Source organism: Salmo salar, chromosome ssa06 (genome assembly GCF_905237065.1).
Source record: "Salmo salar chromosome ssa06, Ssal_v3.1, whole genome shotgun sequence".
Lineage (NCBI taxonomy): Eukaryota > Metazoa > Chordata > Actinopteri > Salmoniformes > Salmonidae > Salmo > Salmo salar.
In genome coordinates, this window is record NC_059447.1 from 31,394,826 (window position 1) to 31,414,870 (window position 20,045).

General features: G+C 42.8%; 1 protein-coding gene across 2 annotated transcripts in view; it reads left to right on the forward strand.

Moving 5' to 3' along the window:
- The window catches only part of LOC106601437 (glutamate receptor ionotropic, NMDA 2C), a 69,278-nt gene extending 49,457 nt beyond the window's left edge, over positions 1-19,821 (forward strand). Inside the window, exons 6-13 of one of the 2 annotated variants that reach the window (XM_045720268.1) lie at positions 8,426-8,594; positions 12,178-12,331; positions 12,778-12,978; positions 13,112-13,341; positions 15,412-15,572; positions 15,786-15,973; positions 16,400-16,632; positions 17,697-19,821. In XM_045720268.1, the coding sequence (XP_045576224.1) occupies positions 8,426-8,594; positions 12,178-12,331; positions 12,778-12,978; positions 13,112-13,341; positions 15,412-15,572; positions 15,786-15,973; positions 16,400-16,632; positions 17,697-19,325 (2,965 nt within the window). In that variant the 3' untranslated portion in view covers positions 19,326-19,821. The remainder of the gene's footprint in view (positions 1-8,425; positions 8,595-12,177; positions 12,332-12,777; positions 12,979-13,111; positions 13,342-15,411; positions 15,573-15,785; positions 15,974-16,399; positions 16,633-17,696) is intronic. The other variant, XM_045720269.1, reaches the window with a different exon arrangement.
- The last annotated feature ends 224 nt before the right edge of the window (positions 19,822-20,045 follow it).

Here is a 20,045-nt window from a genome sequence, read left to right on the forward strand (position 1 = left end):
ACACACACACACACACACACACACACACACACACACACACACACACACACACACACACACACACACACACACACACACACACACACACACGTATTCTCTTATATTCCCAAACCTGTTTGGATGCAGTCAGCAGCCCACTTAACCTCCCAGCGGTGATCCCTGGCAGCTGGTGAGACAGGGGATGTTGGGACCTGTCTGTTTACTCTGCGATGTCTCACACCACCCACTCCTTTCCTCCAAACACTTCATTTGTTTCCTTTTGTTGCGGCTGCAGCTCTGCGCCTCCATCGGCTGTCTGCGCGTCTCATTGCCCCTCGCCCTCCTCCTCTTCCCTGTGTCTGAGGGCTGAGGGCACACTCCATTAGTCTGAAGGTCTGAGGGAGGTTAAGGGTGATGTGTCATTAGTGCTCTCTGCATCTCATCATGGTTCACTTGGTCCCCCACACCGCCCCTCCCTATGTGCCACTGTCAGTGAGCTATGGAATGAGCCCCTCCTCTTTCTGACTGTCTGTTTTCTCCTTCGCTCTATACTGGAGATGTCTAACATCCTCGAACTGCTGCAATATCAATGTGGTCCCTTGAAAAAAGTCCAATATGTCAACGTTGTGTGCCTCCACGAGACATTGTGTGCCCCTAAGAGACGCTGGGGACCCCCAAGAGTCAATGTTTAATTTGAACCCTGTTCAAGTCTCCAACACACTGTTAATGACGTCACTATGTTTTCCACCCACATATTCCAACGACCCTCCCATAATCCAGTTAGTGTGAAACTGGAGGACATTTTCCTAATCACGTTCTTGGTAATCCTGTTGATAATTTAGAGGAATGGATTATACCTGCGTCAGCTTCCTCCACTTGATATGCACAGCTAGTGCTGTCCATTTAGTTCCCCTGGATTTCTCTCTCTCTCTCTCTCTCTCTCTCTCTCTCTCTGTAGATCATTACAGTGGTTGTGTATACAGGTAAAGCAACTTTGTCAGGGTCATTCCAGCCGCTCCACATGTAGTGGGCCCCATGCTGGTGTACACTTCGTTATCATGGTTTAGCATAAGAATGTGTGTGTTGCATTAAGGTTTAGGTCAAATTGTTTCACCCAGGGTAGGGGACGGGGGGGGGGGTTGAGATAAAGAGACAGAGCAATGCCTGAAGAGGAAGTATTGCTTTAAGCCCCAAAGACATTGGTTATGGGGCAAGGTCTACAGGATTGAGTATGTAGGCTGGTTATCTGCCATGGATGAGCCCGCCATTAGCCAGGCAGCAAATAATCCAGCATTGTGTTTCACTCCTGCCTTTGTTTGTTTGTGATTAATTTGTGTCAGATTTGTTTTGGTCAGCCCCAGCTGTCCGTCCATCTGTCGCAGCCATGACATAATGCGCAGGCCTGTGGAGCCACCCAGTCCCAGTCCCTCCAGTTCTCCCCGCAACCCCACTCCTGACGTCAGCTCCTGGGCACACATCAAGGAGGCCTTTTTATACCATTCTGTTTCTCTCTGTCACTCTCCCTCCTCCACCTTCTTCTGGTATGTTTCTTCCTCCTACATCTCCTTTAGGAAATCATGCTAATGAGATGTTTGCCATATAAACTGAAGCCTCTTGCTCTATTGCTCCAGGAGCATGAAGTTAGCGATGGGCTTTTATGAAACGAGAATAGATGTGTTCACAACAATGTTGTTACTGTTTGTAACCTGATGAGTGGAATTGGTGCATCGACTATCTTGATTGAAAATGGCCACATTAGCTGAGTTCCTAATTCATCCCCATGCATTATCGAATCGTTATGACATGCCATTGGTCACTCATCTCTTCCATTCACATCCAATCCATGTACAGGATCTCTGTAGTCGTTATTCAATAAGAATATGAATCAGGTGAAGACTTGTGAATATCCCAAAAAACTCTCAGCCAATAACATTTCTCCACCGATTAATAACCCTGGATGAGCGACAAATAGCCTCCTTCATATTAATCAACTCACACCTGTCTGTCTCAATCAATAACAAGCTGCAATGGTAACAAACAAACCAATATTCATATACAGAAAACCGATAGCCGTGAGCAGATTAATTACATTTCACAACAATATTTTTGCTGTCTGCATTCTTGATTCAGTCATAGCTGTTCCATTCAGATCTAGGAAAGTATTGGACTGCCTTTGTATTGGCCTTAACACTAGAAAACCCTGGCCTGGAGGGAACCCCTTCAAGCCAAAACTAGTCATTTTGACTCCAACATTCTCACAGTCCAATAAATATCAAATCAAATAAAAAATTTGTAATTTTAGTTGTAGACCTTACTTACAAGCCCTTTTAAGAAAAATAAGTGTTAAAACTTCTTCGGGATCGGTGTCCCGTCCACGGGACGGTTGAGCTTACGTTGGCTAATGAGATTAGCACAAGAACATTTCCCAGGCAGAAAGCTTAAATTCTTGTTAATCTAACTGCACTGTCCAATTTACAGTAGATATTACAGTGAAAGAATACCATGCTATTGTTTGAGGAGAGTGCACAATTTTGAACTTGAAAAGTTATTAATAAACAAATTAGGCACATTTGGGCAGTCTTGATAGAAAATGTTGAACAGAAATGCCATGGTTCATTGGATCAGTGTAAAACTTTGCGCGTACACTGCTGTCATCTACTGGCCAAAATCTAAATTGCACCTGGGCTGGAATAATACATTATGGCCTTTCTCTTGCATTTCAAAGATGATGGTTAAAAAAATACAAAATAACATTGTTTTTTTTCTTGTATTATCTTTTACTAGATCTATTGTGTTATATTCTCCTACATTCCTTTCACATTTCCACAAACTTCAAAGTGTTTCCTTTGAAATGGTACCAAGAATATGCATATCCTTGCTTCAGGGCCTGAGGTCAGGCAGTTAGATTTGGGTACGTCATTTTAGGCGAAAATTGAAAAAAGGGGCGGATCCTTAAGAGGTTTTAAGTAAAAAATAGATAAGTAAAAAATAAAAGTAACAAATAATTAAAGAGCAGGAGTAAAATAACAGTAGCAAGGTTATATACAGGGGGTACCGGTACAGAGTCAATGTGCAGGGGCACAGGTTAGTCGAGGTAATTGAGGTAATATGTACATGTAGGTAGAGTTAAAGTGAATATGCATAGATAATTAACAGAGAGTAGCAGCAGCGTAAAGGGGGGGGGGACAATTCAAATAGTCTGTGGAGCCATTTGATTAGCTGTTCAGAAGTCTTATGGCTTGGGGGTAGAAGCTGTTAAGAAGCCTTTTGGACCTAGACTTGGTGCTCCGGTACCACTTGCCGTGCAGTAGCAGAGAGAACAGTCTATGACTAGGGTGGCTGGCCTCTGTAGTGCCTTGCGGTCAGCGGCTGAGCAGTTGCAAATACCAGGCAGTGGTGCAACCAGTCAGGATGCTCTCGATGGTGCAGCTGTAGAACTTTTTGAGCTTTTTGAACTTTTTGAGGATCTGAGGACCCATGCCAAATCTTTTCAGTCTCCTGAGGGGGAATAGGCTTTGTCGTGCCCTCTTCACGACTGTCTTGGTGTGTTTGGACCATGATAGTTTGAAGCTCTCAACCTGCTCCACTACAGCCCCGTCGATGAGAATGGGGGCGTGCTCGATCCTCCTTTTCCTGTAGTCCACAATCATCTCCTTTGTCTTGATCACATTGAGGGAGATATGATCATACATTTCATATATGCTGTCGGGAAAAAAATATTTGGGTTGTGTAAATGAAGGCCTTGGATAATGAAAAAAAGTATTATTTCAAAGAACAAAGTATATCATTTTCATGAGTTTATGTTACTGTAGGATATCTGTTGCCTCATGCTCAAGTGTGGAGCTCCTGGAACAGTGGTTATTCTTGGAAAAAGTGATATTTTGAAATAGAGCTCATGTCTCCAAACACTTAAAACGTTTTACCTGCATGTGACTCTTAAAAGTCAAGTATGGAGTGGGGGATGACTTCAAAAATGGCAGAGATATTTCAATTTTAAATTCATATTGAGTCAAAATGACTCACTTCCAAGCAAACTGAGAACATTTCCAGAACATTAGCGAAGATTCCCTTTAAGTTCCAGTTAGGGTTGATAACATTCAAAAATAATTTAATGAATGTTTTTTATATATTTATACAATTTTATGTTTTAAATTAAATATCTTTGTAATGTTCTCCTAACATTCACTAAAATGTTGTGAACAACATATGTATCAACCACCACAGGACATTCCCCAAAAGTTCTCATTATGTTTCCAGGTAATGTAATAACACAATGTACCAGTAATGTTTTCCCAGCAAACCAAAATTGGTTCGATGAAATTTCCCAGAATATTTGTTAGGTTGCGGCAAATGTTCTCATAACACAAAAACTGTCCAGTCGTGCTGATGATTATACAATGTTTGTATAAAATATTCACCTGATGTTGCAAGTATTTTCCCAGAAAACATTTTGTCTGTTCTTTAAAGGTTCCCAGTATGTTTCATTAGGTTGTGGGAACAGTCTGGTGGTAACATTGTGGGGATATGACAAGAGATAGGTTCCCAAAACACTAAAACTGTCCAGTTGTGCTGACATTCAGATAATGTTTGTATCAGGGTGCACAAACATTCCTTTGATGTTGCAAAAATGTTGACAGAACAGCCTTTCTGAGTTCATTAAAGGTTTCCAGAACATTTAATTTGGTTGTTGGAACAGTGTGGATACATTACAAGAAACAGGTTCCAAAAACATGAAATATGCTCAGTTGTGATGACATTCATACAATGTTTAAGTTAGGTTTCACAGGACATTCACTTAATGTTGCAAGAACATTTTTGTGATATATTCACAAAGGTTGCACAGAACATTTCCACAATGTTGCATAATGGTCCACAATTTTCAAATAAGTCAGTTTTTATGATTTTCACGCAAAATATATACAGTACCAGTCAAAAGTTTGGACACACCAAGTCATTCAAGGGTTTTTCTTTATTTGTACTATTTTCTACATTGTAGAATAATAGTGAAGACATAAAAACTATGAAATAACACATATGGAATTATGTACTAACCAAAAAAGTGTTAAACAAATCAAAATATATTTTATATTTAAAATTCTTCAAAGTAGCCACCCTTTGCCTTGAAGACAGCTTTGCACACTCTTGGTATTCTCTCATCCAGCTCCATGAGGTAGCCACCTGGAAATCATTTCAATTAACAGGTGTGCCTTGTTAAAAGTTAATTTGTGGAATTTCTTTCCTTCTTAATGCATTTGAGCCAATCAGTTGTGTTGTGACAAAGTAGGGGTGGTATTCAAAAGATAACCCTATTTGGTAAAATACCAAGTCCATATTATGACAAGAACAGCTGAAATAAGCAAAGAGAAACGACCATCCATCATTACTGTAAGACATGAAGGTCAATCAATCCGGAAAATGTCAAGAACTTTGAAAGTTTCTCCAAGTGCAGTCGCAATAACCATCAAGCACTATGATGAAACTGGCTCTCATGAGGACCGCCACAGGAAAGGAAGACCCAGAGTTACAGAGTTCACAAAGTTCAAGTAACAGAGACATCTCTACATCAACTGTTCAGAGGAGACTGTGTGAATCAGGTCTTCATGGTCAAATTGCTGCAAAGAAACCACTACTAAAGGACACCAATAATAAGAAGAGACTTGCTTGGGCCAAGAAACACGAGCAATGGACATTAGACCCGTTGAAATCTGTCCTTTGGTCTGATGAGTCCAAATTTGAGACTGTATTTATCAAGGCACAAGGCGAGACCCAAATACAGACACAGGAGCCAGATGGTTGGAGTTTTACAATTTTTATTAATCCAAAGGGGTAGGCAAGAGAATGGTCGTGGCCAGGCAAAAAGGTCAAAACCAGATCAGAATCCAGGAAGTAGACAGGCTTGTGGTCAAGGCAGGCAGAATGGTCAGGCAGAATGGTCAGGCAGGTGGGTACAAAGTCCAAAAACAGGCAAGGGTCAAAACCGGGAGGACTATAAAAAGGAGAATGCAAAAAGCAGGAGAACGAGAACAACGCTGGTTGACTTGGAAACATACAAGACAAACTGGCACAGAGAGACAGGAAACACAGGGACAGGTGAAACAGATCAGGGCATGACAGTATTGTAGGCACACTACAAGGTAATACATGGCATTTTAATTGAATTCATAGGACATTTGAACAGTGTTTATCATACAAAGACAACCATATTTTTTACACTTCATATGTTGACAAAATGCACATTATTTCATTTGAACAACATTTAATCATACGAATACAACCATATTTTACCAGTACTATGAAGAGGATGGGAACATTTTTAATAACTCAGAAATTGTGTTCTGTGTCCTGATTGACCATATTAGACTGAAAACCCCCACAATACCACAGCTATCTCCTGGTGGCACATGGTTAATGATTTGGCTGCAAGATTGCAGGTTCAATCCCACATTTTCTTTAACCATGTTTTTTTTTTTAAATGAAATTGAGGCTCAGATATAATCTACTAAAAGATATTGTCTTTATTTCGTACAAATGTATAAATCCAACAGAAATGCAGAATTTAGAATAACCGTAAAAAAATTTTTACGTTGTGTAAAAATTGACTGTTCAACTTTTCAAAAACACACCCGATATAATTCCTATCTTGAGACGCTTCCCATGGTCCCCCTGCCCTATTTTTCACGATCTGAAAAGCAAACGTGATCCTAGATCAGCACTCATAGTCTTGGATACTTTGTAAATTTGGGCCCCCAAGTACGCAGCATATAAAGAGGATGGGTGATGTGATGGTGTATAACCCAGCTACCAGTATTTCCCTGGCTTAGTCACGTCTAAGAAAACTAAAAGGAAGAATGGAATTCCTGACTGACCACACTGCCATGGCTATATGCTGAAAAAAGAAAATGTAAGAGAGCTTCTCTGGTGTTGCAGAGGATAAAAGACCTGGCTTGAGAACTGAACATTGCAGGTTCAGAACCCACGTGTGCAGATTGTCAACATATGAAATGCACTGAATACAACAGGTGTAGACTTTACTGTGAAATGCTTACTTACTGTCTATGACTTGGGTGGCTGGAGTATTTGACAACTTCCTCTGACACTGCCTGATATAGAGGTCCTGGATGGCAGGGAGCTCGGCCCCAGTGATGTACTGGGCCATACGCACTATCCTCTGTAGTGCCTTGCGGTCGGATGCCAAGCAGTTGCCATACCAAGTGGTGATCAGGCAGTCAAATGCTCTCAATGGTGCAGCTGTATAACCATTTGAGGATCTGAGGGCCCATGCCAAATCTTTTCAGCCTCCTGAGGCGGAAGAGGCATTGTCGTGCCCTCTTCACAACTGTGTTGGTGTGTTTGGACCATGATAGGTCCTTAGTGATGTGGACACCGAGGAACTTGAAGCTCTCGACCCGGTCCACTACAGCCCCGTCGATGTGAATGGGGGTGTGCTCGGCTCTCCGTTTCATGTAGTCCACGATCAGCTCTTTTGTCTTGCTGACGTTGAGGGAGAAGTTGTTGACTAGCACCACACTGCCAGGTCTCTGACTTCCTCCCTGTGGCTGTCTCATCTTCATCGGTGATCAGCCCTACCACAGTTGTGTCATCTGCAAACTTAATGATGGTGTTGGAGTCGTGTGCGACTGAATTAAATAATGTGTAAATGTTGAAATGTCCTTTGAAAAAAATGTAAATGCCATGTGTCTCTAGATCACCTTCAAATGCAAATTGCCATTAAATCAGAAGAGAAACATAATGCGGATGTATTCCAATCTGCTTTATCATGCTTTAAGGAGCTACAAATTCTCATGCTGAGAATGTTGTGGTAATATTAGGTCAAACTTAAAGATAACATTTTTGAACATTTCTGAGGACCTTCAAGACAAGGTCAAATGTATATTGTGTGAACCTCAATGGAATATTATGTTAAATAGGAACCTAGACTTAAACATTGTATGCATGTTATCACAACTGAGCATACTTTGTATTTGTTTTATCCTAAAAAGAAACAGAGAATATCTTTTAGAGTCCCCCAACATCTGTATGTTTTTTCCCAAAATGTCTGCACAACTGGACAGTTTTTGTTTTGGGCATAGATCTTTTCTTATGGCCCCACAATGTTCTCACCAGATTGTTCCCACAACCTAAAAAACATTCTGAGAACCTTTAAAGAAGAGATTAAATGCGTTCTAGGAATGTTCTTGTAACATCGTGCAAATGTTTTATACAAACATTCTTGAATCATCAGCACGAGTGGATAGTTTTTGTCTTATGAGAACATTTGCCGCGACCTAATGAATGTTCTGGTAACTTTCACAGAACCAATTTTGGTTTGCTGGGTTAGCTATTCTAGTGTTAACCCAGGTCACAGTAGAAGTGGTAAAATTGCTACTGTTGAAGGCTTTGGAAATCTTTACTATTCTGTGTATTTTTTTGTCCTCTGTCTCCCCAGTATTGTAGGTCATACTGAGCCCTACACCAAACTGTGCTGTAAGGGTTTCTGCATAGACATCCTGAAGAAGCTGTCCCGCACCACCAAATTCTCATACGACCTCTACCTGGTCACCAACGGGAAGCACGGCAAGCTGGTCAGAGGCAGTTGGAACGGCATGATCGGAGAGGTAAGGAGATGATGGTTATTCTAACAAGCATTATAATTAGCCACCTGTTAAAAAGTTAGCATATTAAATACATTAGATTTAGCCAATAAAATTGAAGGATAATACAAAACGTTTATTTCCATTTATATAGACATACCCAAAAATATTTATTTTTCATGAGATGGCCATAAACAATAACTAGTAATGCTGCATAGTTCTAGAAAGGTCTGGCACTCACCTTTTTGGTAAAAAGGTGTTATAAATTGCTGAGGTGTACTTGATTTTGAGGACAAGCTCCAGTATATAGTACAAATATTATTAAAATATTAAAAACCATATATGATTTTTTTTCCTGTTCATCAAAAGTGTGGGAATAGGGCTTGAAATTACTGAAATGCTTTCTAAATATAGTAACAATCAAATTATAAATGACTTACTATAAGATTTCACATTTACTATAACTGTAAAATAAATATGATAAATTTAGCCCTATTTCATATAACTGATGACAGAGCATTTTCTGCCTCCTCTGAGCTCAGAAACACCATTCAAAAGTGGTCGTGTTTCAATTCTTGACATTGGTGATTTAGGTTTATGTTTATTAGACCTCACGATAAGATCTAGATGCAGACAGTTCGAAGTAACAAAAATGTATTACAAAAACAGGGGGCAGGCAAACGATAGGTCAAGGGCAGGCAGAGGTCAGTCATCTAGAACAGAGTCTGAAAGGTACAGAACGGCAGGCAGGCTCAGGGTCAGGGCAGGCAGAATGGTCAAAACCGGGAAAACAAGAAAACAGGGACTAGAGAGAACAGGAGTACGGGAAACCGCTGGTAGGCTTGACGAGACAAGACAAACTGGCAACAGACAAACAGAGAACACAGGTATAAATACACATAATGGGGAAAATGGGCGACACCTGGAGGGGGTGGAGATGAGCACAAAGACAGGTGAAACAGATCAGGGTGTGACAATGTTGGCAATGAGTTCAGAATATCATTAAAAAGAAAAAGTAATGAATAACAATGAATGAATTGCCCTTAATAAAAACAAATAGGTATTATGGTCCAAATCCAAATAAAGGGAAACTAGACTAGAGTGTAGGGTTGCAACATTTCAATAAATTCCCTGGATTTCCCAAAATCACATTGGTGTATTCTCAGAATCAGGAGGGCATAAGCAGGAGATCTGGAATCCTCCAACCATCATTTCTGGAAAACCAGGGAAGTTTTCCAGAAGGAAGTTGTTGAAAGTTCATTCTTCTTGCTGACCGTGTTCCGGAAGAGTTTGAGGTTACAACATTAGTTTTCAGGGAAGCTATTGTTCTCACTGGGGCATTGGCCACAGTAGCACCGGTAACGGCTGACACAATGCCAGGCAGAGTGCCTGGACTGTAAACCCACTGGCGAGTCCATCAGCATGTTAAACATTACAGTTGTGTAGGGGAAAACGTCAGTAGAGGTTATTAAGAGGAGATATCATACTGCGGGGAAGGGAGGGAGTTGTAGAACAATAGGACTGACTCTGACTAGACTAGCAACAACCTTTATATAGGGTTATCAGCTTCACAACATGACGCAGTTTCTCTGGATCTCCGCAAGGTCTATGCAGCTGCATGCCTATCAAATCAATGATAGGCTTTCTGTGGTGCCAGGGTTTAGCTTTGCATTAGCTAATGGATAAATGTTTATTGGTAGGCCTATTTGGTCATCATTTTCTCATGTTAAGCTTAACATTTCACAAAGCTATACACGGAGTGGCAATGCTATAATATTTAGACTGCTGGCTCGTGGCAATAATGTAATTACAGTTGGAAATTCAACCATTGCAGATTGTAAAATAAATATTAGATGCAACAGCATACTAATCAGCTACCAATAGATTTAAAAAATATATATACAACTGTCCTGTATAGGCTACCTTAACCTGCATGACATGAGACGTCCTCGCGCTCTCTCCCAGATTGGATAGAAAGTTGTGCATAAAACCAGACTAATAATGCCAAATAATACAGTCAGTCCACCCTGAAAACACTAGCTTACTAGGGATTGTTTCATTATGCAGTGTACTATCTATAGCTATATACTGTATTTAGCTGCTATTTATAAACTTTTTAAAAATGATACATCAAATAGCCTAACAATAGGAAAAAAAGTTGTTGGCTTGAGGATAAATTCAGTCACTCTTCATTGTTGAACTCAGCGGGTTTTGTCTGGCTAATAACCTACACAAATGGGCTATAATATTCAAAGTAAATTTTATTAAATCAATTAAATTTACTTTAATTCTGTCCTGAACCTGGTGTTCTGAAGTCCTCCTTTTTTGTCTGTAAATGTTTTCACCACAGCCTGTAGGTCCAGGTTGCGGGCCAGACTGTTTTTCTGTACTGAGTATTGCCAACCCAGACAGTCTTTCCTGAGATTGTCAGGAAAGACAGCTGCACACAATTTAAACTGAGTCTTGAACGATGCAGGCCAAGATATACCCGAGATAAGGGACTCTTGATATTGTAGCCACACAAGTCAGACGCCGATTCACCAGTATGAACGAAGTTGCAAACAATTTTTTTTGTTCAAGCCCTCAAGAACTGTTGTCTGCTAAATATGATAATCTGTTTGCATCTGCCAATTTATTGACCGTCCTGTATACAGACGACCTGTCCCCATAGCTTCCTATACAGTTCATCTCTTTCTTTAACATCTTGAGGCCGGCAATTAAGGAGAATGAGAGGCTCAATAAAAGATGTTACAAAACTGGCACAACTCCCTTCTGCCCAGTTTCCTTGATGTTGCTATAGCGATGAAGCTGTTTTTACCATCTCTGTAACTGTCGCTTCTGCAGAGAGATTGTTTTATAAACTAAAACTGATGAAGAACGACCTAATAAGCATTAGGCTCTCGGTCTGAAATGTGCTTTTGAACATCTGAGTAAGTGCCACTCGTTGCACTGGCGCCGTCGTAGCCTTGACCACAACATTTGTTCACTGAAATCTCCTTATACCTTTAATCAGTTTATTGAAATTTTTTTAACTTTTTCAGTCACATTCCTGAAAAATGTAAAAGGTTTATGAATTACTTTTTGGAGGATTACTGTCAAAATGATGACATCAATGACAGGCGCATGGATCCCCAGAGCTCGTGGGGTCCCCATGGCTTGTGGGCCCCCTGCCTTGCGGGGGTGTCTGGTATGCCAGTGTTTACAATGCCCAATTGCTGCTGGTAACACTTTGTCAGCCGGAGTCAGGGACTAATGTAACAGGTATTAGGTCGATGCTATATGCAACAATATCTAATGGATTAGGAATTAGGATTGATATTGCATAATGGATGACATTGCATGAATGGGTGGGTAGATGCCATGGGCTGTTATCTGCATCTGTCTGGATGGGTTGTGTAGTATATCAGGGATAACACTGTACACACTGTATATCACCTACAGGGATTTAAGTCTTGCATATCAGTGTTGATAGATAAAATGAATCAAACCGGTCAACAGGGGGCATCCCTAATCCCACCTACTACAGTGTTCAATTTATTACAGATCATGGAACATATAGACTGTAGACTTTCTATGTCATAAAAATGTCCTCTTCCGTTCTCCCTAGGTGGTATACAAGCGGGCAGACATGGCCATTGGCTCGCTGACCATAAACGAAGAGCGCTCAGAAATTATCGACTTCTCCGTGCCGTTCGTGGAGACGGGGATCAGTGTGATGGTCGCCAGGAGCAATGGGACCGTCTCTCCCTCTGCCTTTCTTGGTGAGCATGTTAAACCTGTTCATGTAAACAAACAAAACATTTCTCTACAGAAATAACAAATGACTTGGCTTAAAAAAGCTTGTTTTACCATCTGAAATCAGAGATGGCAAATGGTACTTTCTCTGGACAGAGTTTAGAACTCACAACTGAATTTATCGTACAACAAGCTGCCTCACGCTACATAAACAGGAGATTCTTCTCCTATGAGTGGTTCCGACTCGCAAAAGCCAAGGCTCGTTCAAGGCTACGCTACTTACTTTAATACTTCTTAAAGAGCATCCCTTTCAGAAGCTGCTGACAGTGTGCTACTATGGTAATACAATACCACGTTGTCCTTGCCATTATCTAGCAAGCAGCTGTCAGAGCACATGGTTTCAACGATTGCCAGAAAGATGTTCTGATTCTTCTATAGGTGTTCTGATTCCTCTCTCCCTCCTCCTCTATAGAGCCCTACAGTCCGGCGGTGTGGGTGATGATGTTTGTGATGTGCTTAACGGTGGTAGCTGTCACAGTGTTTATCTTTGAGTACTGCAGCCCTGTGGGGTACAACCGGAGTCTGGTGAGCGCCAAGGGTGAGTGTCAGCTCCGACCACCTTTCCCTCTACCTCTACCCTCCCGTATCAGCAAAGGTAGAAAGTCACGGAAAAGTAGGTTGAAAGAACTCTATATTATATCACAGAAAATATTAAATTACATTGAAATGGAATGCAAACGCATGTTATATACGCCCGCTCTGAATCCCTTCTGTCTTTACCACAACCACCATCCTGTCTTCTCCAGATCCCGGAGGCCCCACCTTCACTATTGGGAAGTCTGTATGGCTGCTGTGGGGCATCGTCTTCAACAACTCTGTTCCAATTGAGAACCCCAAGGGCACCACCAGCAAGGTCATGGTCCTGGTATGGGCCTTCTTCGCTGTCATCTTCCTGGCCTCCTACACTGCCAACCTGGCAGCCTTCATGATCCAGGAGCAATACACTGACACAGTCTCTGGACTGAGTGACAAAAAGGTAGGAGGATTCATCAGTCATTGGTAATTCTGTCTGTGTTCAGTCTTTGAAAGGGGGAAAGAATTATGGGCATACTGTAGTGTTTGATGTTTGGCTTAGGCAAAATATAGAGTGGCCTATTTCTGATGAGCAAACAGTGCCTGGCTGCAAACGGTTTGAGAGAATACAAATAACCACGGGCAGAGCCTCAATGTCATGACTGTGACTTTTTCCACTCATACTAAAAACATAATAGGATTCCCAGCGTCTGTGGTGAAATTAAATTAGATCCCTGAAGTCTTTAGGTATGATGTCTGTGAAAATCCCCTGGATTGTATTACACCAGTGGATTTGCCAAGCTGCCAGTGATTATATATTCTAGTATTAACTTATGCATATTTGTGTGGCCTGTGGAGGTGCTCTACACCAGTATTGACAAGGAAATCCATGTTAAACCTTCAGTGCTAGAAATGATTTGTAGACTATCTGCTTTAAGGCACTGAGGCATTAGAGAGGCATTTGAGGGAAAAGACCAAGCTGTCCACTGCTCATTAGAATTCCGGGAACTCATTTAATATTCTTCCCACATAATCCATTAGCTCTACATTGTGAAAAAAAGACAAGAACCCATAAAGTGTCTTTTGACAGTGAGTCTACAGATCAAAACCAGGGCAGAATCCACAGAAGCTCAGAGAGAATAGACAGACTGGACACTGCAGGTGGAACATTTAAATTGAGCTGTATGATCTCTAAAAAGGGACGTTCTCTGAAAGTGTTTCAAACAAGAGGCTTGTGCGGAATACAAACTGGTTAAAGGACAGTAACTGATGTTTATGTAGTGACGGATGATTGTTTCTCCTCCTGGGACTGTTCACTTCAGAGGCATGGAGTCATGCATGGACAAGACCTTGCCATTTCCTCAGAGTGACATCATGTACAGACAGGCACCTCCCTCTTTAGACCCTGTCTGTGCTAGTCTCTCCTTTCTGTACAAGCTGTCAGATGTTAACAGATTTTTGTAAGAATCCTATACACTTAACTTTGGCCAGCTAGACTCAAGCTCTATGGGTCAACCGTCATCCATGCTTTTAGTCAGGGTTTTCACTGCTTCCCAACAGGCATTTACAACACAGAGCACTGTGTGACATCCTGTGCCCTGGGGGCACTATCACACTGCTACAGCATTCCCTCATTCACATAGCAGCAGTGTAACCTTGGTCTGTTGGGTGAGATGAGGAACACAGGCTGAGTGTCCTAATGCAGCCAGTGTACAGGATACAGGACAAATGGGAATGAGGACAACACTCTGTCATCTCTCCAGCTCCTCCACCAGACAGCAGTGAGACGTTGGATGCATAAGACTGGCACCAAAGGTCTCATTAATTCATGTGAAATGGCTCAGAGGACATTTCTCTGGAAAAGCCAAGGTTACTAGGAATTATCGCTCACTGAAGTATTTGCGTTAATGAACAAGTACAATTTATTTCCAGTATATTGCACAGTCAGGGTATTTAAATGAACATGGTCCACTCTGCGTCAAAGGGGCATGGCAAAATAAGGAGAAATTAGGAGTTTTTATTACAGTCAAGGGGGAAGAAGTAATTTTCTAATTCTCTGGAAAGTATGGCCTGGACTTAATTTCTGTTCATTGTGCCCTCTAATCGTCAAATTGAGAGAGGCATTATAGAGAGGGTAACCTTAGCTGACCACTTAATTGAGTGAACAGCACTTGAGGGTACAGGCAGATATCAAAGAGACAGTGGTCTAGTGTAGTCAAGGACAAGGTCATCAGTGTCGTTGTGTTCGTTTCTTTGAGGTTTATATTCACGCCTCTGGGTTTGCGTGGCATATCATACACTCTTAGAAATAAAGTGCTATCTTGAACCTAAAAGGGTTGAGACATCAGATCTTAGGAGAGGGTGGGGGGAAAAATGGTATTACTTAATATGCAAGTATGTCAATGTATTTCATATTTTAAAACATTTGATTTAATGAATAGTGCATGTATTCTTCCTAGACATGTTGGGTATCCTGTTCAAAATGTTTCTTGTTCATGCATTTATATTTCAAACTTCTACATTTCCCAAACAGTTTCAGAAGCCACAGGAGCAGTATCCACCATTTCGTTTTGGTACGGTCCCAAATGGAAGCACAGAGAGGAACATCCGGAGCAACTACCCTGAGATGCATGCCCACATGGTCAAATACAACCAGAAGGGTGTGGAGGACGCCCTCAACAGCCTCAAATCAGGGTAACACTCTGTAAATAATCATTATACACAGTCAGTGACAGAAAACAGACATCAGCGTAACACATTCTGAAATGTCTAAGCAAATATTTTATGTTTGATGAAATTATAATTCATTAGATAAGTTATTACATGGTAATTAAATAGTAATTAAAAATACATTTGTCTATCATTGCATTTTCCCACTAGATAAATCCCTATTGTTATTATCTGTAGGAAACTGGATGCCTTCATCTATGACGCTGCTGTGCTGAACTACATGGCAGGTAAAGACGAGGGCTGTAAGCTGGTGACCATCGGCAGTGGGAAGGTCTTTGCCACCACTGGCTACGGCATCGCCTTGCAGAAGGAGTCCCGATGGAAACGTCCTATAGACCTGGCCCTGCTCCAGTTCCTAGCTGATGGTAAATTACAATTAACCCCAGGTGGAGTGGGATGGGCGGCTAATTGTAAATCTTAGCTGTACTTATCCTTTTAGGTCCCAAATACTCACAAATTTGCTAAACTGGTAAACTGCCCATTAATGATAAAAATGCGTAACTCACACAAGTAAGCTAGTATAGGCCCGCAGAGCCTCAAGATTAGAAAAAACAAAGCTTTAATGAAAATACTGGCGTACATTGCACCATGGATCACTCAGAGGTACTGTAACATAGAGTTTTGACTGTGATCCAGGGAACAACAAGTGTAAAATGCTGAGTCAGGGTGTGTCAAGGGGAGTGATGAGGGTGTGAGATTGGCATTGACACACAATGACAACAACCGGCGCAAGAGTGTTTTAATGAAGACCTGCAAGCCTCTCTGTGTTCTGTTCTTCCCGCTCGCTGCAGGTGACACACAGAAGCTGCAGACGGTGTGGCTCACAGGGATCTGTCGTAACGAGAAGAAGGAAGTGATGAGCAGTAAGCTGGACATAGATAACATGGCGGGCGTCTTCTACATGCTGCTGGTGGCCATGGGGCTCAGTCTCCTGGTGTTCAGCTGGGAACATCTGCTCTACTGGAAGCTGAGACACTCAGTACGCAAGTCTGAACGCCTCGACTTCCTGCTCGCCATCAGCAGGGTAGGTGTGGCTGACCCTTCTTCCGAGGGACAGGGGTGTACATAGGCCTAATGGGATGTACACACTGAGGCATGTCTTAGATTGCGAAGGCCTTGGGTTCTGCAGAGAGAATGTGGTCCAATCACCATGGGAAAGTTGATCTGTTAATCTAAGGTACAAACCCGTTTTTATAGTAATGAATTCCATAAAGTAATGACATACAGTGTAAGCAACAATTCAATGAAAGCAGCAACAATGGCATAATTTTGCAAAGTCTAAGAAACCATAAAATGTGTCGTTTCTCTTTTCACAAACACAGCAGAAAAAATGTTTTACTTCCTGACCATAAAGTTCTCAGTCTTTCTTAGATTTTTGCCTCACAGTAATGCTTGGGAAATATTGGTAATGCACTAGGTCAAAGCTGTACATGATCAGGATATTTCAAGGGCACTAAAATAAAAATGATGCGAAAATAAAATTTGTAAAAAGCCATAAAATGACTTTATGGAGACCGTGCAATACTGTTACGGTCCTGATCCGTCTGAAATTGAATTTAAATAGGCCCATTAACAATCCATCTCAGTGTTGACAGTGGTGAAGTGAGATTAAGCATTCTAGACTGAGACCCAATTTGAAAGTAAAATAAAGCCGGCCGAATAAAAATTGGAAAACTAATTTAGCAAGTGCATGGTCAGCTGCTGCTTTTTCATTTACTCTCTTTCACAGTTTTCTGTGTGTTTAACACCGACCTGAATGCATACAAGCTTTCAAAACAAAACAAATTGTCTATAAACTATTTTGGACAATCCTGAATCGAATTTGGCTTTCACACTTCTCTGTGTAATTGTCTTCACTTCATTGGTCAGACAGGTTAATAGAAATTGTATTTGCTCAAAGTGAATGTTATCAACACAAGCAATAATGTTTTCTAAAGTCAGGATTAGAAACAATGGCCAAAGATAATTAACACCTGTGGGATTTAATCTTGTCAAACTTTGTGTAGGGTGAGAAATTTGGATCTGTTCCAAAACCTGACAAGGTTTTTTGATGGATGCTAATCTCCTCCTCCTTCGCTGTCTCTGCAGGGAATCTACAGCTGCTTCAACGGTGTGGAGGAATCTGACCGCAACGGAAACCTGCAGAACCCTGACGTCACCACCAACTACACCCAGGCCAACATGCTGAAGATGCTGCAGACAGCCAAGGACATCGTGACCTCGACCAGAGTGGAGAACTCCCTGGACAATGCCACCAAGACCATAGAGAACTGGAGCCGGCGAGGAGCCGACAATGTGCGGGTTGGCCTGCCGCCTCGGGTGGCAACCACTATAGACATGGGCCACAGCCGCCTGCCCTACATCTCCAGCATCACGGACAACCACTCGCCCTACCCCCAGAGGGCGCTCGCTTCCACCTTCCCCATCCACTACTCGGACAGCGCTACCCAGCCCCTGCTGGACAAATCCAGGGTGGTGACGCGGCCTACCCCGCTTCGCTACACCCTACCGGCCCGTGGCAGCCACCACTTCTACGAGAGGACCCTACCCATCTCCAGCCTCAGCAGCCCCCACATCGCCATGAGGGACCCTGCTCCCCCCAGCACCTCCAGTCACAACCCACACCCCCACCACAGCAGCAGGCTGTATGTGGAGAGCCAGCCCCGGCACCCCACCTCCCCGTTTGTCCCCTACAGAGAGTTCCAGGTGCCTGACATCTATGTGGAACACCACAAGGGGCCCCTGGGACGGAAGTTCAGCTACCCCCCTGACCACATGGGCAGGAAGAAGAGGTCCCACAGCTACGTGTTTTCTGAGGCCCAAGACACCAGGGGGAGGAACGACTATGATGAGCCAACCTCATGTCTGGCTGAGCTGAGGGCCAACCACCTCCTGAACAACCACACCCCTTCTGCATCAACCATGGCCTGCATGGGGGGCCACTACCCCAGTGGCAGCGCCAGCTGCAACTCCTGCATGAAGCCCTACCTGGAGCCTGAAATGGAGGATGTGCCCTTGCTGGGGAAGGACAAGGTCAACCGCCGGGCCTCTTTTCTCAAGGCCACCTGGAGCAGTGACAGGATCCGCCAACTGGGCGAGAAGCCCTCCACCTCCACTATGCCTGACTTGTTCCCCCGCGTAGTGGTGGCCAACCCCAAGCCCCACAAACTGTACGGCAGCCAGGGGAACAACCTGTGCTACCCCCTGGCCGCTGAGCCTGCCTACCTAGACCCGGCCCATATGCGTTCCTACCCTTACAAGCAGCAGAAGCTCAAGTGCTCCCAGTCCACCCGGTTACCATCCTACAGGGAGGCTATCCTGCAGAACGCAGCCGCTTTGCGGCGCTCCTCCTCCACCGTGGTGCACAGACACTACTCCACCTACCTGAACTCCTACACAGACCTGCCTGTATACGTGGGGCCGCTGCCCCAAGGGCCCGGGCAGTTCTACGACAAGGACATGTGTCACTTGTTCCCCTGTGCAAGCCACTGCCCTAACAACAATGCCCTGGTGCCCCGTATGGGGGACCGACAGGTAGTGTACCAGAACAATATGTTTGGGGGCTACGAGGGCGCGGTGGGGCGGTCGCGGGAGGAGCCCCCCCTGCCCGGGTCTGGGAGCAGGGATCGGAGGGAGGTCCTGGTGGCCAGAAGAGTCAACAGTCCCTATGTGCCAAAGACCTGGGGCAGAGTATCCAGTCTGGAGTCTGAGGTCTGAGCCCCTCCCCCTCCATACCTTCAGGCTGATGGACTATCCCTCCCACTGGGGAGGGGAAAGCCTACCTGGGGCCTCCCCCTCAGCCTTTGGTTTAGGCAAAAATGAATGAATTAGCTACCAATATGGATGACTTGAGAGTGTTTACTCAGTGCAATAATATCCTTGGCTGACGGAAGGAAGTAGAGGACATTGAAAGGCTGTTAATGCTGGGACATTGTCAAGTAAACATTAAGCGATAAGAAAAGAAAAGACAATGTTGAATAGTATTTAATACCTTCAAATTTAACCTGTTGATTGTTATTTAAAATATTTTTAAATGCTGTTTTGCTGTGAGAGAGAGAGACCTGGATGACAATACACTGTAGCCGCTCACTCAGTTTAGACACACTTTACTTTTCTCTTCAATCATTTCGGTATCCTTCCATTTAAATGTAGACACATATAAAAAGAGAATAATACTTTTGTTATCAAACCACAGAAATGTCTTCCACGACTTTTGTAAGTCCAGGAGCTGTCCGTTTAAGGCTTTTTGGCTCCGGTGGTCACTGATGTAATTTGACTTGGATTTTAAAAGGGAACATTTTTAATTATCATCTGTATTTCCATTGTTACTCTACTCTTTAATAAATGACACGGCCACCTCAAGGCCCTTTTGGAATTGTCTATATTTTCATTTTCTGAGTAAAACTCCACATATGGTCTGTAATGCCAGCAGAATGG